This window comes from Eleutherodactylus coqui, chromosome 13 (assembly GCF_035609145.1).
Source record: "Eleutherodactylus coqui strain aEleCoq1 chromosome 13, aEleCoq1.hap1, whole genome shotgun sequence".
Lineage (NCBI taxonomy): Eukaryota > Metazoa > Chordata > Amphibia > Anura > Eleutherodactylidae > Eleutherodactylus > Eleutherodactylus coqui.
Window position 1 is genome coordinate 63,610,774 of NC_089849.1, and position 26,020 is coordinate 63,636,793.

At 44.2% G+C, this 26,020-nt stretch overlaps 1 protein-coding gene across 1 annotated transcript; it reads left to right on the top strand.

The window, feature by feature from the left end:
* The first annotated feature begins 7,586 nt into the window (after window positions 1-7,586).
* LOC136587557 (lysosomal protective protein-like) lies at window positions 7,587-25,591 on the top strand. Its single transcript, XM_066586213.1, has 15 exons — window positions 7,587-7,602; window positions 9,293-9,456; window positions 9,527-9,638; window positions 9,727-9,777; window positions 10,426-10,512; window positions 11,042-11,197; window positions 14,259-14,350; window positions 14,902-14,986; window positions 16,289-16,380; window positions 17,444-17,516; window positions 17,693-17,841; window positions 18,532-18,607; window positions 23,983-24,072; window positions 24,188-24,289; window positions 24,984-25,591. Exons 1-15 carry the CDS (start codon window positions 7,600-7,602, stop codon window positions 25,065-25,067), a joined length of 1,416 nt encoding a protein of 471 aa, XP_066442310.1. The 5' UTR covers window positions 7,587-7,599; the 3' UTR covers window positions 25,068-25,591.
* The last annotated feature ends 429 nt before the right edge of the window (window positions 25,592-26,020 follow it).

A 26,020-nucleotide genomic window follows, 5' to 3' on the forward strand; every position in this document is an offset into this window, starting at 1 on the left:
AATTGGATTGGAAAGGGTTAAAGGGGTTGTCCCGAGGCAGCAAGTGGGTCTATACACTTCTGTATGGCCATATTAATGCACTTTGTAATGTACATTGTGCATTAATTATGAGCCATACAGAAGTTATAAAAAGTTTTATACTTACCTGCTCCGTTGCTGGCGTCCTCGTCTCCATGGTGCCGACTAATTTTCGCCCTCCGATGGCCAAATTAGCCGCGCTTGCGCAGTCCGGGTCTTCTCCTCTTCTCTATGGGGCTCCGTGTAGCTCCGTGTAGCTCCGCCCCGTCACGTGCCAATTCCAGCCAATCAGGAGGCTGGAATCGGCAATGGACCGCACAGAAGCCCTGCGGTCCATGGAGACAGAGGATCCCGGCGGCCATCTTCAGCAGGTGAGTATGAAGACGCCGGACCGCCGGGATTCAGGTAAGCGCTGTGGGGGTTGTTTTTTTAACCCCTGCATCGGGGTTGTCTCGCGCCGAACGGGGGGGGGTTTAAAAAAAAAAAAAACCCGTTTCGGCGCGGGACAACCCCTTTAACTATCAGAATGGAAAGGAATATAAACCTCAAGTGGACCCAACAGCTAAAAAGGCCCACCTCCACTGTTAGAGAAGGCTCAAAGGTGAGTGGTAGCTAGAGGGTCACTTTTTATAACTGCCAATAGAAACATTCTGAGCTTCTCTTACATTTTGTCTGTATTAGGTTATATGCGGCCATAACAGCTGAGATCTCATTTTTGGATATAATTATTACTTCATTTACAATTGTGATCAAAATGATTCGACACCTATTGCAAATTAGGTTATTTGCCAAATTTATAAACGTTCAGCTGTTTGTAAAAAACAAACTAACAATTTATATGGCTAAAATAGCAAGTGGTTTCTCCAAATTCACCACAAAATGCCACTTTTATTGACTTTTGCATTCTCAGGATTATTCAACTCCCCTGAATAGAATCCCTTATAGGAGCACACATTTTTGCAAATCAAGTGTTGTCTCAAGCACACTTGATGTAACTAATCAAGGGCTTCATTACTTGCATCAGGTGTGCTTAAGAAAAAACATATCAAATACCGGGAGTGACTATGGCTTTGTTGACTATGACGCTAGATTCCATGTTAGAAATATGGCTTAAAAATGGGTTAAAAGAATGGTCCAAAAAGTTAAGACAACAAGAGAATTTGGTTGCTTATCAGTATATTGCATCTGTGCAGTGATGCTCCGTATAGCAATTTTCCTATCTGCATGCTGTGGGATGTGCTGTCCATAATTATCATTTTATTTAGTATCAGTACACCAGTAAGTATAACCATCTTCTGTTATTTTTGACTTGATATGTCCTTTTTGTGTGATGAATTTGTAATGGGGGGGAGGGTGAATAATTTTGATTGTAGCTGCACATTTTTCAGCAATTTTTACTGTTATTTGCTAAAAGTTTAGAACACCATTAAGTTACTACTAGAGATGAGCGAACGTACTCGTCCGAGCTTGATACTCGTTCGAGTATTAGCGTGTTCGAGATACTCGTTACTAGAGGCGAGCACCACGCGATGTTCAAGTTACTTTCACTTTCATCTCTGAGACGTTAGCGCGCTTTTCTGGCCAATAGAAAGACAGGGAAGGCATTACAACTTCCTCCTGTGATGTTCCAGCCCTATACCACCCCCCTGCAGTGAGTGGCTGGCGAGTATATAAATCGGCCCCTCCCGTGGCTCGCCACAGATGCATTCTGACATAGTTCAGGGAAAGTGCTGTCTTGCTGGAGTTGCTATAAGGAGAGTGTTGGGAGTTATTTTAGGCTTCAAGAACCCCAACGGTCCTTCTTAGGGCCACATCTGACAGTGTGCAGTACTGTTGAGGCTGCTTTTTGCAGTGTTGCACATTTATTTTTTGTTTTTGCATATCGGCCGTGCAGAGCATTGCGTCCTTAGTCTGCAGTAATTTTACATAGTATAGGGCCAGTAGTGCTGAGGCAAGGACAGTGAAAAAGGTGAAAGACATATACTGTCTATATAGGCAGTGGGCTTTTCCAAAAAAATTTGGGAAAAAACATTCTATTTGGGCTGCCTGTGACCGTCCTGAGTGTACTGCGTCTCTGCTGGGGGTAGTAGTCCTAATTAATACACAGCCAGCTAAGTGTTACAGCAGGCTTGCGCAAAATTCTTTCCTGGCTCTGCGTTGCCCGTTACATCACCGCTGTCATCCTGTCCAGAGAGAAACAGTCTGCAGCAATTTTACATAGTATAGGGCCAGTAGTGCTGAGGCAGGGACAGTGAAAAAGGTGAAAGATGTATACTGTCTATATAGGCAGTGGGCTTTTCCAAAAAAATTTGGGAAAAAACTTTCTATTTGGGCTGCCTGTGACCGTCCTCAGTGTACTGTGTCTGTGCTGGGGGTAGTAGTCCTAATTAATACGCAGCCAGCTAAGTGTTACAGCAGGCTTGCGCAAAATTCTTTCCTAGCTCTGCTGTGCGTTCCGTAAGCGAAGTCAGCCTCCAACCACAGGCCAATTAGCGGCACATTTAATTACAGCGTTCTGTTTCTGCACTACTGGTAATACACCATGCTGAGGGGTAGGGGTAGGCCTAGAGGACGTGGACGCGGGCGAGTACGCGGAGGCCCAAGTCAGGGTGTGGGCACAGGCCGAGCTCCTGATCCAGGTGTATCGCAGCCGACTGCTGCGGGATTAGGAGAGAGGCACGTTTCTGGCGTCCCCACATTCATCTCACAATTAATGGGTCCACGCGGTAGACTTTTATTAGAAAATGAGCAGTGTGAGCAGGTCCTGTCGTGGATGGCAGAAAGTGCATCCAGCAATCTATCGACCACCCAGAGTTCTGCGCCGTCCACTGCTGCAACTCTGAATCCTCTGGCTGCTGCTCCTCCTTCCTCCCAGCCTCCTCACTCCATTACAATGACACATTCTGAGGAGCAGGCAGACTCCCAGGAACTGTTCTCGGGCCCCTGCCCAGAATGGGCAGCAATGGTTCCGAATCCTCTCCCACTGGAGGAGTTTGTCGTGACCGATGCCCAACCTTTGGAAAGTTCCCGGGGTCCGGGGGATGAGGCTGGGGACTTCCGGCAACTGTCTCAAGAGCTTTCAGTGGGTGAGGAGGACGATGACGATGAGACACAGTTGTCTATCACTCAGGTAGTAGTAATTGGAGTAAGTCCGAGGGAGGAGCGCACAGAGGATTCGGAGAAAGAGCAGCAGGACGATGAGGTGATTGACCCCACCTGGTTTGCTACGCCTACTGAGGACAGGTCTTCAGAGGGGGAGGCAAGTGCAGCAGCAGGGCAGGTTGGAAGAGGCAGTGCGGTGGCCAGGGGTAGAGGCAGGGCCAGACCGAATAATCCACCAACTGCAGAGGCCGAGGTCTGGCAGTTTTTCACTGAGAGTGCAGACGACCGATGAACAGTGGTGTGCAACCTTTATCGCGCCAAGATCAGCCGGGGAGCCACCACCACCAGCCTCACCACCACCAGCATGCGCAGACATATGATGGCCAAGCACCCCACAAGGTGGGACGAAGGCCGTTCACCGCCTCCAGTTTGCACCGCTGCCTCTCCCCCTGTGCCCCAACCTGCCACTGAGATCCAACCCCCCTCTCAGGACACAGGCACTACCGTCTCCCGGCCTGCACCCACACCCTCACCTCCGCTGTCCTCGGCCCCATCCACCAATGTCTGTCAGCGCACCGTCCAGCCGTCGCTAGCGCAAGTGTTGGAGCGCAAGCGCAAGTACGCCGCCAGGCACCCGCACGCTCAAGCGTTAAACGTGCACATAGCCAAATTTATCAGCCTGGAGATGCTACCGTATAGGGTTGTGGAAACGGAGGCTTTCAAAGGTATGATGGCGGCGGCGGCCCCGCGCTACTCAGTTCCCAGTCGCCACTACTTTTCCCGATGTGCCGTCCCAGCCCTGCACGACCACGTCTCCCGCAACATTGTACGCGCCCTCACCAACGCGGTTACTGCCAAGGTCCACTTAAGAACGGGCACGTGGACAAGCACAGGCGCGCAGGGCCACTATATCTCCCTGACGGCACATTGAGTGAATTTAGTGGAGGCTGGGACAGAGTCAGAGCCTGGGACCGCTCACGTCCTACCCACCCCCAGAATTGCGGGCCCCAGCTCGGTGGTGGTATCTGCGGCGGTGTATGCTTCCTCCACTAAATCACCCTCCTCCTCCTCCTCCTCCTTCTCCTGCTACGCAACCTCTGTCTCGCAATCAAGATGTGTCAGCAGCAGCACGTCGCCAGTAGTCGGTGTCGTGCGGCACGGCAGCACAGCGGTGGGTAAGCGTCAGCAGGCTGTGCTGAAACTACTCAGCTTAGGAGAGAAGAGGCACACGGCCCACGAACTGCTGCAGGGTCTGACAGAGCAGACCGACCGCTGGCTTGCGCCGCTGAGCCTCCAACCGGGCATGGTCGTGTGTGACAACGGCCGTAACCTGGTGGCGGCTTTGCAGCTCGGCAGCCTCACGCACGTGCCATGCCTGGCCCACGTCTTTAATTTGGTGGTTCAGCGCTTTCTGAAAAGCTACCCACGCTTGTCAGACCTGCTCGGAAAGGTGCGCCGGCTCTGCGCACATTTCCGCAAGTCCCACACGGACGCTGCCACCCTGCAACATCGGTTTAATCTGCCAGTGCACCGACTGCTGTGCGACGTGCCCACACGGTGGAACTCTACGCTCCACATGTTGGCCAGGCTCTATGAGCAGCGTAGAGCTATAGTGGAATACCGACTCCAAATACAGAATACAAACTGATGGTAAAATTCCCATCCGACAGCGCTAGTGGCCGAAGGCGCAGTTCCGAGGGCCAGGTAGCAGGGGAGGCGTGGAGATCAGGCAGCATGTACAGCACAGGCAGGGGAACACTCTCTAGGGCCTTTGACAGCTTTCTGGCTCCCCAGCAAGACTGTGTCACCGCTCCCCAGTCAAGGCTGAGTCGGCGGGAGCACTGTAAAAGGATGGTGAGGGAGTACGTGGCCGATCGCACGACCATCCTCCGTGACGCCTTTGCCCCCTACAACTACTGGGTGTCGAGGCTGGACACGTGGCCTGAACCCGCGCTGTATGCCCTGGAGGTGCTTGCTTGTCCTGCGGCTAGCGTCTTGTCAGAGAGGGTGTTTAGTGCGGCTGGGGGAATCATCACGGATAAGCGTACCCGCCTGTCAACCGCCTGGCTTACACTCATAAAGATGAACAAAGCCTGGATTTCCCCAGACTTCTCTTCTCCACCAGCGGACAGCAGCGATACCTAAACAATACGCAGGCTGCACCCGCGGATGGAAGCATCGTTCTCTATCACCATCAAAAACGGGGACCTTTTAGCTTCATCAATCTGTGTATGCTATTCATCCTCCTCCTCCTGCTCCTCCTCCTGAAACCTCACGTAATCACGCCGAACGGGCAATTTTTCTTAGGCCCACAAGGCTCAGTCATATAATTTTTGTAAACAATTTTTATACGTTTCAATGCTCATTAAAGCGTTGTAACTTGCACCTGGACCAATTTTTATTTTACCTGGGCTGCCTCCAGGCCTAGTTACAAATTAAGCCACATTAACCAAAGCGATTAATGGGTTTCACTTGCCCTCTTGGTTGGGCATGGGCAATTTTTCTGAGGTACATTAGTACTGTTGGTACACCAATTTTTTTGGGCCCTCGCCTACAGTGTAATCCAATTAATTTTTTGCCCACCTGCATTAAAGCTGACGTTACATCAGCTGTGCTGGGCACTGCAACGGGATATATTTATGTACCGCCGGTGGCTTCCTGGGACCCACCCATGCTGTCGGTCCACATGGACTTCCCATTAGGGAGATGTACGTGCCTGTGTATACTTATAAAAAACTCGAGCCTGACTGGGGCATGCAGTTTGGGCCGAAGCCCACCTGTGTTTAATCAGACGTTAGCTCTGCTGTCCAGGGCACTGCAATGGGATATATTTTTGTATCGCCAGTGGGTTCCAGGGAGCCACCCATGCTGTCGGTCCACACGGACCTCACATTAGGGAGTTGTACCTGCCTGTGTCAATGTATTAAAAACCCCAGTCTGACTGGGGCATGCAGTGTGGGCCGAAGCCCACCTGTATTTTATCTGACGTTACCTCAGCTGTGCAGGGCAATGCAATGGGATATATTTATGTACCGCCGGTGGCTTCCTGGCACCCACCCATGCTGTCGGTCCACACGGAGTAGTAACTGCATGTGTCCACTTCTAAAGAACCCCAGTCTGACTGGGGCATGCAGTGTGGGCCGAAGCCCACCTGCATTAAACATGACATTACCTCAGCTGTGATGGGCAATGCAATGGGATATATTTATGTACCTCCGGTGGGTTCCAGGGAGCCACCCATGCTGTGGGTGCACACGGAATTCCCATTGCGGAGTTGTACCTGCCTGTGACTATTTATGAAAAAGGGCGGTCTGACTGGGGCATGCAGACACCTTGACAGAATGAATAGTGTGTGGCACATAGGTTCCCCATTGCTATGCCCATGTGTGCAGCTCCTGATGGAGGTGGCACAGGATTGGATTTCTCACTGCTTCTGTACAGCATTGTGGGTTATCGCCCCGCCCCTTTTAAAGAGGGTCGCTGCCTAGCCGTGCCAACCCTCTGCAGTGTGTGCCTGCGGTTCCTCCTCATGGCAGACGCACTTATAAATAGACATGAGGGTGGTGTGGCATGAGGGCAGCTGAAGGCTGCGCAGGGACACTTTGGTGTGCGCTGTGGACATTGGGTCGTGCGGGGGGGGGGGGGAGCAGCATTTAACCCAGGAGAAGTGGCAGCAGAGTGTCATGCAGGCAGTGATTGTGCTTTGTTGGAGGTAGTGTGGTGCTTAGCTAAGGTATGCATTGCTAATGAGGGCTTTTCAGAAGTAAAAATTGTTGGGGGGGGGGGGTGCCGCTCTTGCCGCTTTTGTGTCTTAATAGTGGGACCAGGGAACTTGAGATGCAGCCCAACATGTAGCCCCTCGCCTGCCCTATCCGTTTCTGTGTCGTTCCCATGACTTTCTTGAATTGCCCAGATTTTCACAAAAGGAAACCTTAGTGAGCATCGGCGATATACAAAAATGCTCGGGTCGCCCATTGACTTCAATGGGGTTCGGTATTCGAAACGAACCCTCGAGCATCGCGAAATTTTCGTCCCGAGTAACGAGCACCCGAGCATTTTGGTGCTCGCTCATCTCTAGTTACTACCTTTAGCATAAAATATTTTTCTTCAGTCTAACTTTCTACATTTCCACGTTGTAAATCATATGTAAAGGTTATATCAGTTGCTTATCAGTCACATCATAACGTCTCTGATGAGATAACATGGATTCCGGTCAGATGATCTGATATATTAACACTGTATGTGACAAAGCTGGAGAACTTTTATGCATAGACTAATTACTTTGCTGTTTGCTTTCATAAAGATTGCAGCCAACTGTCTGATGATTTGATAGGTTTTCTGTGATTCCGATAATAGATATGAAAGTGTTTAGTGGTTTCTCTGCATATGACTGATAACGGGTATTGTCATGTGCGGCTGCTTATAAAGCTTTACATTTTAAGTACTTAAGTCATACTGGGCTGAGACCAACACAAGGAGATGGTGAGGATCATAGATATTTTGCTAACAATTTTATGTCTAAGGGCTTCGACAGACGAGCATGTTTTTGCTCATTTGAGCGTGGAGAATGAAACCCATTGATTTCAATTGGTTCACTCTCATTTCTTCTTTTTGCACCCGTGGGGGCAAAAAAGTAGAACCTGCTCTATTTTATGCACATGTGTGCACCAAAGAACCCTATAGAGGTCTATAGTAGGTGTGCAAACATGCCCCTCTGCATGCATGAGTATGTGCTAAACGCTGCACATATCCACAATCACTGGCACCTTGCTAGGCTAACTAACCATTTAAATTAAGGGCCGGGTGATTGCGCACCCATGTGAACAAGTGGTGTCTGCGCAAATAAACACAGTATTTATGTAGGCACATGCGCAAAATGCACTTGTTCACTGCGCAAAAAAACTGTGCAGAAGCGACCTTGTAGTAGGGGCTGGATCGGGGGACCACAGGTGCCATTAGTGTAGGTCAAACATGACTGTGGTGGTGAGGGAACGAGGGAGCACTAACGGTTATTGGGGGGGGGGGGGGTGATGGTAGGGAGAGGTAGGATGAGATAAAGTGCTTTAAGTAGGGAAGGGGGAGTTAGTGATAGGGGGTGTTCAGAGGTTATAAGATGGTTGGGCTGAGGTGAAGAGAGGGCCCTTTTAGGGAGAAGCAGGTGAAGTTTGTCCTGCCCACTCTCCCTTATGTTATGTGGTTGGCAGCTGTGGTGTTTAATGGACTGGTGGTGGAAGCAATAGGAGTGGGGTTGGCCTGAATGTCTGTCATGGCAACTATGGCAGGTGGGGGAGTCCCTGCAGTTGGTTTTATATTGGTTCAGACATGGAGTCTGGTGGGTATGGCTTCACCTTTAGTACTCCCTACTTCATGTTATTTTTGGTTGGTGTCTGGTGCTGGGGACACAGCCTATGGAGGAATCCCTCCAGGCCGATATATTTTATGCAATATTAGCCAACTAAGGTGGCTAATGGTGCCCTCGAACCAGTCTGTATGGTTGGGGGCAAGGTTGGTTAACGATTTATATTTAAGCACCAAATTTTGTGGCTTCAAGGATACCCCCCTCGTATTGTTTTAAATGAGGATTTAATTACGGTTATTTGTTAGTATGTTTTCATAAATGACTGTGTGGCCAATTAATCCAAACTCTGTGTCCTCGTTTAATTGAATTAAGAGGGGTAGAGTTGGTTACAGAGGATAGTGACTTTGACCTACTCTGGTCATGTGAAACATGTTTGTCTGTTGAATCCCTAAAGCCGGACACACACATGCGATAGCTGCCATTTAACTGCGTATTTGACTGCCTGCTCTTTCTGTTGACTCTACAATTTCAATAGGGAGAGGGGAACAAAGGATCCCACATGCCTGATTCCTCTTTCTGCTTTATATCTGCCATTAAGACACAGTCTGCATACCTATACACATGAGATTATCAATGGGCTTTTTTCTGTATGAATAACCCAGTATGGCCCATAGACATTAAGACATTAAATTGCCTTCTGGTTCAACCAAAATTAAGGAATCTGACAACAAATATGTAACATGACTAATGGAATTTTGGCTTATGGGACTATACTAGATGGAGCACATTTTGCAGATGTATAAACCTGAGTTCTGGATCGATATTTAAGGCTACGAGAAAATGCAGCATTCTCTGGCTTACCATATGTTACAGATGCTTCCACTGTTGCTTTGTGCTCTGTTTCTGGATGTGCGTCCAGGAGAGGCTGTTCCTGAGAAAGATCGAATCTTAAACCTTCCTGGTCTGAGTAACCCACCCTCATTTCGACAATTTTCTGGATATCTCGATGCTTCTGGTGGAAAAAAGTTCCATTACTGGTGAGTTGTGAGTGAACAATACCCCGCCAGCCCTGTTCTCCATCTATCTTCACCATCTTTCTCTCTGCAGGTTTGTGGAGTGTCAGGATGACCCCAAGTCTTGTCCTTTGGTCTTGTGGCTGAATGGAGGTCCTGGCTGTAGCAGTCTCGCTGGATTCTTAACTGAGCATGGTCCATTCCTGGTGAGTTTAGTAGATCCTTCCAGAATATGTAGTATTGGTGATTTCTGAGAATTTAGACTTATCATCCTCCTATTTATCTTTATAATAGATTCAGCCAGATGGCCAGACCCTGAAGGACCATGAGTATTCCTGGAATAAGGTGATAATTCTCATGGTCTTTTGTATAGCCCATTTAGCTATCAAGATTTGGTCCGTTCTCATGGACGGTAGTATTTTAGAATCATTTTATGTTGTAAATTCCCTGATGGGCTGCTAATATAGCTGTATAACAATTGGTTCATTGCCACTGTTTATAGGTTAGCAGTTGCCAAGTGAGTAGTATTCATTTATCCTTGGTAATTTGTAGTTTGGGCTTTATGAAGTATTGTATTTTATAGAAAAATACTCATATATACTAGTCTGAACATAGACTCCCATAAAGAACCCGGGTCTGCCCCAACTCAAAGAAAAAAGTAGACTCCCATAAAGTGTCCTTTTGGTATCTACTAGGCTAGTATACCTTGGTGCATCTTTGGTTTTGCTGCCTGTTGCGTTTCTCTATATTTGGTCTATAGGTGACAATGCAACTGTATACATCAATGTTATCTATCAGACATGTGAGAAACACACTATGTGGATAGAGTTTACCCCAGGCAATCAAGTGGGGATCTGCATGCATCATGTAGATGTTGACCTTGTTTGCTTTCACATCAGTACTATAGTGTGCCAAGCTAGCAGTGCTAAGCATTAAACCACAGTGTTACAAATACTTTGTTTCTTTCCTTATTTCTTCCCTTTTATGCCTTAGATTGCAAATGTTATCTATCTGGAATCTCCTGCTGGAGTTGGATTTTCCTACTCTGATGACAAAAAATATAGAATAGGAGATGCACAGGTAGGAGCTTGGCATTTGTGTCATTATGGGAAAGGTGGCATCAGAAAATGCGGCATTATTTAAATATGCTTTCTTTTCATTTGTGAAGTGACTAATTGACTATCCCTATGAAAACTAATTTTAAAATGTTCCAGTTTTAACACTAGCTACTCAATAAACACTTTAAAGGTTGCCATCGTCTGTATCTCACTAGTCAGCTTTGCCATATAGACTGGGACAGGGTCAGCAGAGGGGGGTAAGTTAATGACAGCTCTACTATACTGCTGTGGGCCCAAATAAGGCATAATACCTACTCAATGCTTGAATAACGTTCTGTATCTATCTCGCTATCACTCTCTCTCTCTCTGGTGAAGGAGCTGTATTACATCACTTTCTGAAGACTGTAATAATCTGTGAGATTTCACTACCAATTGGCTCCCGTTTCGTTGCAACGGACATAAAGCACATACACCCTGCTACACTGTTTATACAGATAGTTCAGAAAGGAAATATGTATGTATGCAACCTCTCTTCCATTCTTCTTTCCCAGGTTGCTCAGGACAACTATATGGCCTTGAAGGATTTTTTTCGCCTCTACCCGGAGTTCGTTGGAAATGATTTTTACATAACAGGGGAGAGTTATGCGGGCTTTTATGTTCCTGCTCTGGCACTTGAGGTTACAAAGGACAGCAGTATAAACTTGAAGGTAAAAAAGACATCTTATATGTAATACTAATATTTAAGTAAATATGAGAGAAGGACATTTCATGGTCAACCATAAAGGGACTAACAAGACAGACAATGATGGAGCCATGTAAAGGTTAACAAAATAAAATAGAGGAAGGAACCCCAGTGAGAATATCCTAGCCTGACGCCATTTCTTATAATAAAAAAAGAAAGAAAAAAAACCTTAAAGGGAACACAATTGTGGTGCCTTACTTCAATGTAAGGGCCAAAACCACAAAAAACAAAAAAAGAAGGTGTAAAAAGGCACTCAGAAATTATACTTTAAATTTCACTTTGTGGAATACCTAATTAGAATATCCTGATTCAAGATATACTGTTATTTGGACAGGGACTAGAATGGAGTTAGAAAAGTTCATAGATATGTTAAACATAAATGATGACAATACTCATCTAACTAATTTGGCCAGTAAATGTAAGAAATTACATTTTTGAATTTGGTAATTTATATGTCAGGAGGTTGAATTCCTGATACAGACATCCCCACCTGAGCACTATAAGTCATGATAAATATAGTAATCATAATAATCCATAAATATTGAAGTGCAACATGCCTGAATACATAATATATATCAAATATATTCTCGAAAATTCATGCAATTATCTCCAAATGCAAGAAGCAACAGAAGTTCATTCATTCAAATATCACTTGTGTCAGTAGCGAACACATATTCATAAGAGGCACCTAATTTATAGTCGTTCAAATACAGGCATGAAGACTAAATCCACATTCTTAACAAGTGTATCCTGTGCTGATTATTACCACCTTTAACCCTTTAAGGACCAGTGTATTTTGGTCCAAAAGGACCTAATACGTTTTAGGGATTCTACTCATGTGGTGGTTTTATTACCCACATTTTTTTTTCTTCAGCTACCAAAATTATTTTTGCTGTGTTTTATGTTTCCATGACAAATGGGGCTATTTTTTTAAAATATATTTTTCAGAATTTTTTTCTAGTTCTTTTAGTTTTATTAAAATTTTTAAAGTTTTTTTTTTAATGTATAATTCTTTATTTTTACAAATTGTATATTTTTATGCTAACATAAAGTACAGGAATGGATTCTTCATTTTGTTTTGGACATTTTGATATATAATTTATGTAGTCTGGGATTACAGAGCGCATATGGCGATGGTTTAGGTTGGCGTCAGCAGTAGGTAATTTTCTTTTTTACATACATGTCTTTATTTTATTCTGCAATTTTTTTTAAACTTATTTTTGTAGCTATATTTTGTAACATCTATGTCCACCCTGATGGGATATAAGATCTCTGGGGGTCACTCATATTGTCTTTTTTTCCATAGAAGCCCCAGTTACAGGGGAAAACACTCCCTGTAGTGTCAATAGTCACTGGCAGAGCTGATCTGGGTTTGCAAGGACCATGCAGCTCTGCTGTGGCAGGGTGCCCCCAGCAGTCACATGATCGCCAGGTCGACTAGCGGAAGTGACACTTCCACTTTCCCTCTTCACTGCATAGAACTCATTGAATAACATCTCATTGATTAACAGCTGAGGACCTGACTTGCTCCTGCTGCACTGCAGGAGTTTCAATCTCGCACCATATTTTTATTATTGGGCAGAATTAAAGCCCAAGACCAAGCGCTGTAAATTTACTGTGCTTGGTCCTTAATGGGTTAATTATGGAAAAATACTCAGCATAATTATCTTCTTTTTACACCCATGGTTAAATAATCTAGATTATGACATATCAATAAGCAATAGAAATTTCTATATGTCACCCTCCATTGGGTTTCCAAATATCATCACTGATTGATAACTGCAATGCTGGCTGCCAGATTTCCCACTCGGGTACTGCACCAGATAAGACAGATGCTGCAGGCACCTTGTTACTTGAGGGGATTCAAAGAAGGGCAACTAAATTAATAAATGGAATGGGAGGACTGGAATACCCAGAGAGGCTATCCAAATTAGGATTATTCGCCCTAGAAAAAAGACTAGTTAAGGGGCGATCAAATAACTATGTATAAATACATGAGGGGACAATACAAGGATCTCTCCCATGATCTGCTTATACCCAGGACTGTGACGGTAACAAGAGAGCATCCTCTACGCCTAGAAGAAAGCAGGTTCCATCACCAACACAGAAGGGGGTTCTTTACTGTAAGAGCAGTGAGACTGTGGAACTCTGTGCCTGAGGAAGTGGTGATCGCAAAATCAATAGAGGAGTTTAAGAGAGGACTAGACGTCTTTTGAGAGAGCTATGATATTACAGGATATAGACATTAAATAACCAGTGGGTTGTTGATTCGGATCTTAGTCAGGTAGGAACCTTCAAATGTTGATCTAGGGATCATTCTGACTATCATTATGGAGTCGGGAAGGAATTTTTTCTCCCAAAATGGGGTAAATTGGCTTCTGCCTTATTGTTTTTTTTTGCCTTCCTCTGGATCAACAAGGGTTATGAGAACAGGCTGAAGTGGATGGACATTTGTCTTTTTTCAAACAAGCATACTATGTTACTATGACACATAAATTACCATTTATGTTCAGTATACCTACAAACTCCTTTCTAGTCCCTGTCCAAATAATAAGGATATTTTGTATCAGGATATCCTAACATTAATATTATTATTATTATTAATTTAATAGGTATTCAATAAAGTGAGATTTTAAGCATAATTTCTGAGTGCCTTTTTTTTTAACTCTGTTTCTTCATTTTATTGACCAAGCAATATTAAATAGTGTACACTTCAACAGATTTGTAAGTGCAATGCCACTCTAACTCTATCAAGATGGTGCCAACTGATGTTTTCATACCTGGTCTTGCCTCCTTTACTGTCACCACTGCTGATGGGCTAGTTGAGTCACCAAGGAGGCAGGGCTTAATAGCGCCACCCGAAACAGCATTGCTCCTTCTCATAGGGAGCTGTTTCACTCCCTTACATTCTCCGCCTGTGACACAGTTTTCTAAAGTAAGGCATTACAGATCCTGATGGAGCGGGGAATTGATAACAGTCTCTAACAAATAATATGAGTGCTATAATTTTTATCTTTGAATTTCAGGGCCTCGCTATTGGAAATGGGGTCACAGATTATACAATAAATCACTACTCCCTAATATATTTCGCATATTACCATGGTCTGTTTGATACAAAGTGAGTGAAAAGTAAGCAACATTAAAGTGTGTATGGGGGACACCTATACATTCTGTCAATTCATCTATATACACTGCACTCTTACTATCCTATACATATGACCCTACATCCTACTGTAGATCCAAGTACATGTTCTTGTACCAATTAATTGATATTGGAGAAGCTGGATGATAACCCTAGACAACTATGAGGAGAACCTCTATGCTTCATCATACATAAGATCTGTACAGCTTCAGACAAAGTCCCCATGGGTCCGTATTATGGGTCTCCTCAGAGCAATGCTTCTAACTTAGACTATGATGGTAATACAGCATGTGTGGAACATACTACAATTTTATGAGCAGATGCTTATGGAATCAATGAGAAACAACGCTTGTATGTCTTCATATATGACAGAAGCCTTGGTGTACATAGCAGCTTCCATACACATTAGATTCTTTGACAATGTCGTGAAAATGGTGGAAACAACTGATATGTGTTCATATGAGGACATAATGTCTAATACTTCTCAGTCAATAATCTTCTTCTCTGTCTTGTTATCTTTTATATAGGTTCTGGTCACATCTAGAGGATGCTTGCTGTGAAACAGCAGTATGCAATTTTTTAGATTCCCCCGGCCTATTTTGTAATTTGGCAGTAAGTATTACAGTCATTTTATGCCACCAAGTATTCTATGAATATTGATATCATACAGTTCACACTGTAAATGTCAGGAATCATACTGGGTTGTAAGTGATGGCTCTTAAGTTCCTACAGGGCGCAAGTATGACGCCCTTCACAGACATCACCAACACTTCAGATCAAGAGCTAATTATTATCCTCATTGGACCAACATAGACATATGTACATTATATCACCACAATACAGGGAACACAAAATAGGACAAATAATGATAACAGAAATACGAGAATGAAAAGGCTATCGCTAACCAACTTTGGTGTAGCAGACCCTGCCTAGAAGTAGGGCACTTACCCTGATAGGGGTGGCCACATGTCAGGAATCTAAGGCTTCAAGTCTGTTCCTATATGGAGGATAGTGTAGATGTTTAATTCAGATGGAAAGAGCTATGTGTATACACAGCATTTGGTAGAAGTGAAGAAACCCTACACAGAATAAAATAACCACAGATACTTATCTGGCACAAGAGTCCGCCGCCTCACTAAATGCCTCAGGCAGGTCAATAACCAGTGCCCATGTAAAGGCGGGGCCAAAAAAACCCCACTTCCATTATGGCTGATTGGTCGACCAGGGGAAACGTCATTCTGTCGGATAATCAGTTCATACACCACAGGAGATGTTGTAGCAGGCTTGTAAGGAAGAGTACAATATATACCAACCCCACTGAGGGGTTTGCATTGGATGACACCTCAGGGACCTTCTACAGTGGCGGAAAGAAGGCACTCATCGGTGTCTAGCCCCAAATGACATAGTGCATGCACTTAAGGTATAGTCAGGTTGGCTGTGGCTGACGTCTTGTTGTCACCCGGCTCCACTTCCTGATTGCGGCTAACATGCAGCAACAATGGCTTTGTAGAAATAAAATAATTTGGGAATGTAATTTTGTTTATTAGTGCAAGACAGTATAACACAAGATAGGCTTATACACATACTGTACAAGTCTAATTATCCTAATGAGAATATGAAGACACCTTCTGATGATACTGACCTATGGGGGAGCCTCATACTGGCTTCAAATGCTATCACAACACAGTATATTATAAATAAACATTCCATTAAGCCACCCTCGGCTGTTGGGTCTCTGTGGACCATGCCATTGTCATATCCAGCTATTTCCAGTATGCATATCCTTATTTCACCTGGGACATCTCTGGGAAGAGTTGGACCAGGATGAGTTGCAGCTGCAGCAACGACGCAATGACACCTGACAGGTCACAATGTTAGTAATCATGATGATGGTGGTTATCTTTCTCTTTCTAGATTCGTTTAGCCCACTTTAAAACTCGCAACAGTAAGCTGAATATATATAATCTTTATCAGCCATGTGTGGAGGGCGAACCTGGTGAGATCAGGTACATCGATCATTTTACTATGTTTTATGTATGTTCTATACCCTGAAAATAACAGTTCTGGCATAAACCTGCTATTTAGAGACCTGCTATGTAGTTAAAAGCGCCAGCCACTACACAAGGGTTGGAGCATTATCTTTCACTCTGACCCCTGTGTATTGCAGCGCTGCCGGCGGGTGCTTAATCAGCTGATCAACCAGGATCCTGAGCGGTGAATCCCAGTCCTGAGAATAGGTCAACAATAGTACTTTGCATAGAAAACCCCTTTAATGGGCAAGCCAGTCAAAATGATCTATGTATATGTCAGATACATGATACATGAGAAAAACACATGGCCGGAGACTATGGTCTTGAACCAATACTGATTTCCAGAACAGAAGAGTTCTGTAAAGACCACAAACATCTTTAGTACTGCTCAGAGATTACTGTTACTGGGAAAATGATTACATTATGAACAAAGTCTCATTGACATGAATAGCAGTTTGCTTAGAATGTTGCATCAGAGGTTCTTCACACTGATGTTCAGGTTTGTCAGCTTCCCATTAAATAGAATGCTATTATTAGGAAAGTATAATATCAATGTTTATGGTGGAGCAATTACTAATATAATATAGTGAAAGGGATTGGAGTTGTAAGCACACGGCTGCTGGTTTAGGACCTGTGATGATGTCACCGGCATTGCTTACATGCGCATGTCACACACACACACAGCTCTGCTGCATGTATGTCATATGCACCACACAGCTCTGCTACGTGCATGTCACACACACCACACATAGCTCTTCTACATGTGCGTCACACACCAAACCCACAGCTCTGCTACTTGCCTGTCACACACACACCATACACCTCTCTGCTACATGTGCGTCACACACACCACACACAGCTCTGCTAGATATGCGTCACACACACAGCTCTGCTACATGTGCATCCCACACAGCACACACCTGCATGTGATCCGTCATGTGATCAGGAGCGGAGCATGTAATTGTTGGCATCAGGGTCAAATAGATAAGATCAGTGATGTTCTGCTGCATGATGGGCCACGTATCTTTTCTTTCTGCAGAGACTATGGGGACCATATTAAAGCCTATCACCCGGGGACATTGTCTATTCAAAGTCATTCTGAATTCAGTAAGGTAAGTATATGAAGGCAAAACACCAAATAGTCAGCAGGTACATAGATGATAGTAGGTAAACATGAGGAAGAACCATCACATCTGATCATGACTTTGTATTTATGAATGTGACCTAAATATGTGTCTTCAATAATGACTCCGCCTAAAGTTTCAAAATGTTCTTTTACATTCAACAGAGGCTGAAGGATGCGTCTCGGTTCAACAAGCCGATATCAATGGGTGTTCCTTGTGTGAATGACACAGACCTCTCTACCTACCTGAACAACCCCGATGTGCGGTCAGCATTACATATCCCACAATCACTGCCCCAATGGGAGATCTGCAAGTAATTATTTTACATGCCCAATCTTTTTATCTACTCAATATAGAAAAATTCACAACCTGCTTAATTCCTGTTGCTGGCAACCTATCAGATGGCTTGAAATGAGAGCCTCGTTGCTGTCATGTGTTTTAGTAAATTTATAGTCCCAATATTGCCATTGCATTGTCCCTGTTTAATATTTTTTAGACAGGGAGGTCAATGGAGTCGCCAATGCCAAGCCAAGATCAATGGAATCATCTTGGCCAGTGTCTGTGGTATCTTGAGTAAGAAAGAAACAAAACATGGCTTGCATTTATTAGAAAAAAGTGGTTATTAAATTACACATATTTCTGTACATGACTCACATTCATTGGCGTAACCTCCAGGGTAGCAAGCAGAGCAGCTGCCTAGTGTCTGAGAGAGGTGAAGGAGGGGAGGACAGATTTGGTAAATACTGCACCAAAAGGAAGAGAAAGACTTCTATTTCTTGAGAACACTTGAAAATTGGCTTCTACCTCATAGGTAGTTTTTGGCTTCTTCTGGATCAACGTTGCTAAATAATAGGTTGAACAGGGATGGGCGTGTGTCTTTTTCAGTCTTACAAACTATTTTGTGGTCATTCACCTCTGAGAGTGGAGACCCCTCACAAATTGATGGGGTCCTGTGATTATTTATTTCCTTACCTATGCTACATCACCTTCTGTTATTTCACAGTGAATACGTGTTCAGTAACTTTAAAAGAGAGCTGGTAAATGTACACGACCAATATCTTCAGCTCCTGAAAGAGAAGGTAAGAAAACTGTAAGCTGGCCTGGTAATAAGAATGTCTTACATCTAGAACAGACAGTAGTGTGTAGAGAAAAGTCCGGTGCGACCTTCCAAAAGAAGATGTTTATCTAATAAGCGGAGGATAAATTCACCTTTAATGTTGAATCAACGTAAAACCAGTATATAACAGATTTTGAGGCGGAGAGCCTCATCTTCAGTTAAGCTGGGGTGAGGGCTTGCAATTAAAAGGAAGATGGTGGTCATTGGGGGAAAGGATTACAGAAGGAAAGCACATGGAAAAAAAAATATAAAAACAAACCGTTAAAAAAATAAAACTATGCATGATACATAAGCACTAGAGATGAGCGAACGTGTTCTTCCGAGCTCGATATTCGTGCGAATATTAGGGTGTTCGGTATGTTCGTTATCCGTAACGAACACCATGCGGTGTCCGGGTTACTTAAACTTTCTTCCCTGAGACGTTAGCGCTTTTTTTTGGCCAATATAAAGACAGGGAAGGCATTACAACTTCCCCCTGCAACGTTTAAGCCCTATACCACCCCCCTGCTGTGAGTGGCTGGGGAGATAAGGTGTCCGCCTGATATGAAAGTCTGCCCCTCCCGCGGTTCGCTCTGGATGCATTCTATATGCGCTCAATGGGGCCGGCGGCAGCAGCGCTGACCCCATTGAGAACATATAGAAGACAAATCCTTCTTCTCTGGCACAGCTGTAACAGCTGTAGCAGAGAAGAACGATGTTTGCCCATTGAATTCAATGGAGCGGCAATACAGCATGTTCCACTGAATGCAATGGGCTGCCGGCGATCGCAGGATGAATGGTCGGAAAGGGGTTAAATATATAACCCCTTTCCTGCAATTCATCCAGAAATGTGTTACACTAAAAATATATACCGGCGTATAAGGCGACCGGGCGTATAAGACGACCCCCCAACTGTCACCTTATACGCCGGCAATACAGTGGAGCAAAGAATAAAAATCATTACTTACGTTTTTAGATGATCTGCGGCGCTCCTGCAGGCTGTCACTCCTTCCTGGTCCACGGCAGAGTATTGCTTTCTCCACGAAAGACTTTAAATCCCTGCCTCCAGAAGCACACGTGCCTTCAGCCAATCACAGCCAATGACAATGGCATCTTTCTTGCTTCGGCTCGGCGGATGTGCCCGGCGCATTCGCGCGGCACGTCGGCGACGTGCCGGCGACGTGCCGCAGCCGTGACGAGTTCATCCGCCGGCCGAAAAAGAAGATCCGGCTGTGAGGAAGAGAAGACTTTCCCGAACCGCTCCGGATGGGTAAATTCTTTTAAATTCCTATTTTCAGCACTCATGTCTGCGGGGCAGGAGGGACCCGCTGCAGATTCTCCATGTAGAATCCGTAGCGGGCCTGATTTTCCCCGTGGACATGAGGCCTTAACATGTGCCCTCGCCCACTGGCACCCAATAAATTGAACCTGTCATGTTGAACATGGCACCCTATCTGTGGGCAGCATACTATAAGGCGGGAGGAGCTGAGCAGATTAATATATAGATTTATGTGAAAAGATTCAGTAGAACTTACAATTTATTGATTTAAATCTCTGCTCATTCTGGAATTTGGAGTCCAGTGGGCGGTCCTACATGGTGATTGTCAGCTATCTCTGTAACTATACATATACAGAGCTTGTTGTTAATCACTGATAGGACCGCCCCACGGACTCCCTAGACCCAGAAAGAGCAGAGATTTCAATCAATAACATGCAAGTTCAACTGAATCTTTTCCCACAAAGCTATATATTCATCTGCTTTTTCACACTTTTCAAAAAAGCTAAATTTTATCCTGTGTTATAAATAAAATAATCGGTATATACTGCTTAATAAGGTATTCCAGCCAGAAACATTTATCACCTATTTACTGGATAAATATTTAACCCTTTGCCTCCCCAGGACATAAACTTACATCCTAGCTAGGAAGCAGGTCCCTCTCAAGGACATAATCCTAGAAGCTAAACTCATACCATCCACAGTGAGAGCCAGTTGTGACTGACAGTTGGCCTCCCGTTGCAGCAGCAGGAAACAGTGAGAACATTAATCCCCATTGTAACCTCTTACATGCTGCGATCAATGTTGATCGCAAAATGTAAAGGGTTCACCTATGGAGCGCATGCTCTCTGTGATGTTATCAGTCCTCTGGTATGTAATTGTGAAGTGCCATTGGGTTGCCATGGCCTATGATCGCTATTATTAGCAATAATACATTGCAGTAGAGAAGTACTACAATGTATTATTATTTTGGCATCATAGGTTCAAGTCATCTTCAAGGACATAAAGACATAAAGGACATGTCAAAAAAAAATAAAAACAGTAAAAAAATACTAATTGAAAATCTTTTTTGTGCACTTTCCCTTTTGTTTAAAAATAATAAATCCGTGTTTGGTATTGTCGCATCTATAATGAACTGCACAATACACTGAACATACTTTTTATTCTGCATGACAAGCGCTGTAACAAAAAAAGCTAAAAAATGTAGCCCAAATGCATTTTTTAAATTTATTTTGCCTCTCAACACAATAAATGTGATAAAAAAACATATGTTTTCCAAAATGGTAGCACTGAAAACTACAGCTCGTTGCACCAAAAACAAGCCCTCACAGAGCCCCATTAATGGAAAAATAAAAAAGTTATGGAATTTAAAACATGGTGATGCAAAAGAAAAAATTATTTTCCTAAAAAAGGTTCTTATTGTGCAAAAGTGGAAAAACCTAAAAATATATATATAATTTTGGTGTTGTAATCATATTAACCGACAGAAAAAATTTACTGTGTCATTTATGCTGTATGTCATGTCGTGCTTCTGGGACCTGCAGTTCTATGGGTTTCCAGGAGCACACTTCCACAAATGTGGGATGAGTGAGGCAGCAGAAATGCAGTCCTAAGATTTTGCTCATGACCTAAAGGTTACGAGTTTAATCCCCACATGGATTAGGTAGCCGGCTCAAAGTTGACTCAGTCTTTCAACCTTCCAAGGTCAGTAAAATGAGTACCCAGATTGGAGGGGGGAAATAAATAAATGACCTGAAAGTTCTGTGGAATAAGTTTGCGCTATACAAATAACAAGATTTATTTATTTTTATTTTATTGCTCCAGCCAATCACCACCGGTCTGCTGCAGATATACACCAGCCCCTCTTGCTAGATAGAGCTGGTCATTTATCTTTCTCCTCATTACCTCTCAGAACCCTAGTGTATGGAGTCATGCATGTTTTGCTTGGTGTTGCTGCATGCATGAGGTTCTGGGTGGGATTCCCTTGTCTGTTGGTGTACACCGTGTCCTGTTATGCTTTTATGCCTTTTACCATCTATGGTGAGTCAGCCCCCTAAGTTCCAGCTTGGGGCCATCCCTATAGGCAGGACTCCTTTGGGTTTAAGTTGTCTTGTTAGAGTAGGGACTCACAAGACAATGAGGATCCTTGTTGTGGGCTCATGAGCTTAAAGGGGTTGTCTCGCGAAATCAAGTGGGGTTATACACTTCTGTATGGCCATAGTAATGCACTTTGTAATATACATCGTGCATTAAATATGAGCCATACAGAAGTTATTCACTTACCTGCTCCGTTGCTAGCGTCCTCGTCTCCATGGTTCCGTCTAAATTCGCTGGCAGCTTGCTTTTTTAGACGCGCTTGCGCAGTCCGGTCTTCTGCTCTCAGCACGAGCCGCTTCAGCCTGCTAGCCGCTACAGCTCTTCTGCGCATGCACAGACGAGCTGTCACTTCTCGGGAGCGCGCTGGAGCGGCCATTCTGTACCATCCTCTCTTAGAGGAAGGTGCAGAAACTTGAGCCGCCCAGCTGTCCCGAGAAGCCGCCAGCTGTCCCGAGAAGCCGCCCAGCTGTCCCGAGAGGCCGTCCTGCTGTCCTGCCGTCCTGCCGTCCCGCCGTCCTGCCGCCCAGGTAAGTGATGGGCCGGGGGGGGCTGCCGCTGGGCCGGGGGGGGGGCTGCCGCTGGGCCGAGGGTCTGCCGCTGGGCCGGGGGGGTCTGCCGCTGGGCCGGGGGTCTGCCGCTGGGCCGGGGGGGTCTGCCGCTGGGCCGGGGGGTCTGCCGCTGGGCCGGGGGGGCTGCCACTGGGCCGGGGGGACTGCCGCTGGGCCGGGGGGGCCTTCGTCTGTTGTCAGGGGTCTAGCGCCGGTTACCTGCTGCCTGGCGGTGGGTGACTGTGTGCCGTGGTTGGCCGCGTTCAATCCTGGGGTCCGGTCGGCGGCTGCGGGGCGTCTGGTTGTCAGGGAGACACAGCTGGTAGCGTCTCGGGAGCGCGCACGTCGGGCTACAGCAAGCAACGGGAAAAAAGCCGGCGGCCATCTTGGGAAAATTTTTATAAGTTGCTGAAACGCTGGAACTGTATGTACAAACCAGCTAGAAAAGTCATTTACAGGGGGGCTTAGTAATGTATGCTTAATAAGGGGGACTGGGCAAAAAAAAAAATTCACTGCTTCCTCGAGACAACCCCTTTAAGTATCTTGGCCAAAATACAAACCAATACTTTGTACATACTTTAGGTATTTAGCTATTCCATCTGCTTATATGTGTTGGTATTCTTGGTAAGTATGTTGGTGTTTGTCAGTCATAGTTTGATGTCTGCTCGCAAGTCCCATTTACTGTTCAGTCTGTTTTAGTGTACGTTTGTGTGCACTCCCCTTCTATTTGCGTTCGTCCTGGGTGTGATATGCATTACGCTCAGGTCAGATGTGACACTGTATGATTAATGTTGTAATAAAAAAAATTGCAGAATTTAGGTGTTTTTTTTCCTCCCTGCCCTACAAAAAAAAATTAATAAAAGTTATACAGAATGTTATATGTACCAAAAATTGGTACCCATAAAAACTACAGCTTGCCATGCAAAAATCATTCCCCGTATTGCTGTTGTCTGAAAAATAAAAAAACTTATAGCTTTTAAAAAGTGGAGAAATGCCAAAAAAAATCTTTGCGTCCTTAGGTCCGAAATAGGCCACGTCTCTAAGGGGTTAATGCTAGATAAGTGTTGTTCGACCACTGGGATCCCCACCAATTGCCAGAATAGGGGACCCACGCCCAATTGTGCCATACAAATCCCTACAATAGTGCTATACAATGCTCAGACTAAAGATTCCACATAGTGTCCAAACCAATAGTGCCATACATTCTCAGATCAATATTGCCAAAAAGTGCCTCTTCTGGCCAGGTGCTTTAATGGTGTGTATGACTGCACAGCTTGGTTCTCGTATGATAATATTGGACTGGCAAGATATAGACTGTGTGGCCTATGGTCCGAATAAGACAAAAATATGAGTTTGCAACACTTGTTATTAGACTGTATGTACTAAATGTGATAGAATTTATAATTGCCATTATCTGTTATTTATCCTTCTCTGCAGAAGTATCGCATCCTGGTGTTTAGTGGGGATGCAGACATGGCCTGCAACTTTCTGGGCATTGAGTGGTTTGTGAATGGACTCGACTTGGAGGTAAGCAGACTGAAGTGATCATGTAAGATACTGTATTAAACATTTTCTGCATCTTTCATACAAGTTTTATATCTGCTACTCAGTAATTCTTTGTGATTTGTATTCACTTCTGTAGGTAGAGGAACCATACCATGCTTGGATGTACCATGATGGAACAGAGTTACAGATTGGTGGTTTTGCAAAACAATATGCCAACCTCACCCTTATAACTGTGAAGGTATAAACTCGTCTAACGTCAGTCCGTATTTAAGTTTCTTCTTGTCTTTTTCCTGTTTTTATATTTTCTCACTGTATGTTCTTTACTTATCCTAAAGTGTCATCAACTTTTCTTACTGTTTTATGGCCAATAAAGCCCAATTGGACCATTGGCTCAATGCATATTATCCACCAATCCCAGGTGTAGCTATCGTAGATAACATTCATAGTTAAAATTGGAATCTTGTCCACTCCATCTGCTAAACGATGGCTGTAAGCATCTTAATATAATTTTTCCCCTTCACACAATCCATTTCGTTAGTGGGTTCCTCAGAAAATAAGATGAATGTCCTGCTGATGGGACTCCCAGTGGTCAGCTGTAATCTATGCAAAAGCCTGGCAGTGAGTGTTCAGTTGGGCTGTAGTACCACTACTTGGGAAACTGCACAGTTCCCATTGAAACCAATGCCTACCAATGCAAAGTATAGATGTTTTTCACAAATCCCATCTACACAATCACAGAGGGACAAGAACTGTCTTCCAGGGAAGCCATCTTCTTCTTACGTTCTCTTCTATTTCTGGTCACCTTGACTTAACTCTTATTATTTTAGTCTCTTGATTGTCAAATTTATTTGTCTGTCTGGAGCTCCAAAATTGTGAATAATAAAAATAAAAAACATTTTTTTAAAACATTTTTGCTTTCTATTGATCCACAGGGAGCTGGTCACATGGTGCCAACAGACAAACCTTTGGAATCTTTTCAGATGTTTGGACGATTCATCAATAATGAGCCCTTTTAGACCTTAAGTTCCAAGTCATGGCAGCATTGTGGGACTCTAGATTGCTTTAGTATTAGTGTTCACATATACTGCTTTCACTCTAAAGCTGGTCATACACATCAGATAGCTGTCAGCTCAATGCTTGTTAAGACGATATCCATTCCTCTTCAACCCCCAAAACACATGCATGCTTGGCTCAGCCAAGTGTGCATATGCTTTCAATGTTCTCATTGGGTAGAGGGGGGTAAGCTGTAGCTGGACACCTCTGGCAGTGGCTTATCTCCAGTAACAAGAAAAGGATTGGACACACTGGATTGCAAAATAAATGCCTTATCTTTTTGCTCTTTACCCTGACATCTACTAAAAATCGAGACACCCCCAAACACACAAGATGGTCATCCGGTTCCACTGAAATCAAAAGCCTTGCCTGACAATCATCTAAATTGCATGGCCACTTTAAGTGTTGATTCAATGTTGATTGCTGTTAAGAATTGTTACATCTTCTGCCGCTTATCAATAATAAATGGTCCTCTTGAAATAAAAAAGATGTCTCTGCTTCAATGAAATACGTAAGAACACTTCTAAAGTTTAACAGTTATATCATGCATGATGTCCAAGACACAACTTGAAGCTCCTGGTCTTCAATGAAAATCAGTAACAGGGTTCCTCATCTACCATGTGTAATTTTTAGTGCAGAACCCAAATTTGGGAAGTTTTTTATTTATTTTTTCAGTTTTTAATGGTTCATCATTTGTCATTGATAAAACTTGCAGACAAAATTACAATTGATCATCAGAATAGGAGAAGGGAATTCAAAGTGACAACCAAGGGCAGCCTAAGGGGTCGGCGACCTGTGCTGTCACACAGGGGGGCGGTAGATGCTTAATTGTATAGCAGGAATATTTAGACGTGCTATATCAATGAAATTAGATTTCTTTCCATATGCAGATTTGATTGCTGTAGCTTGGTATCAG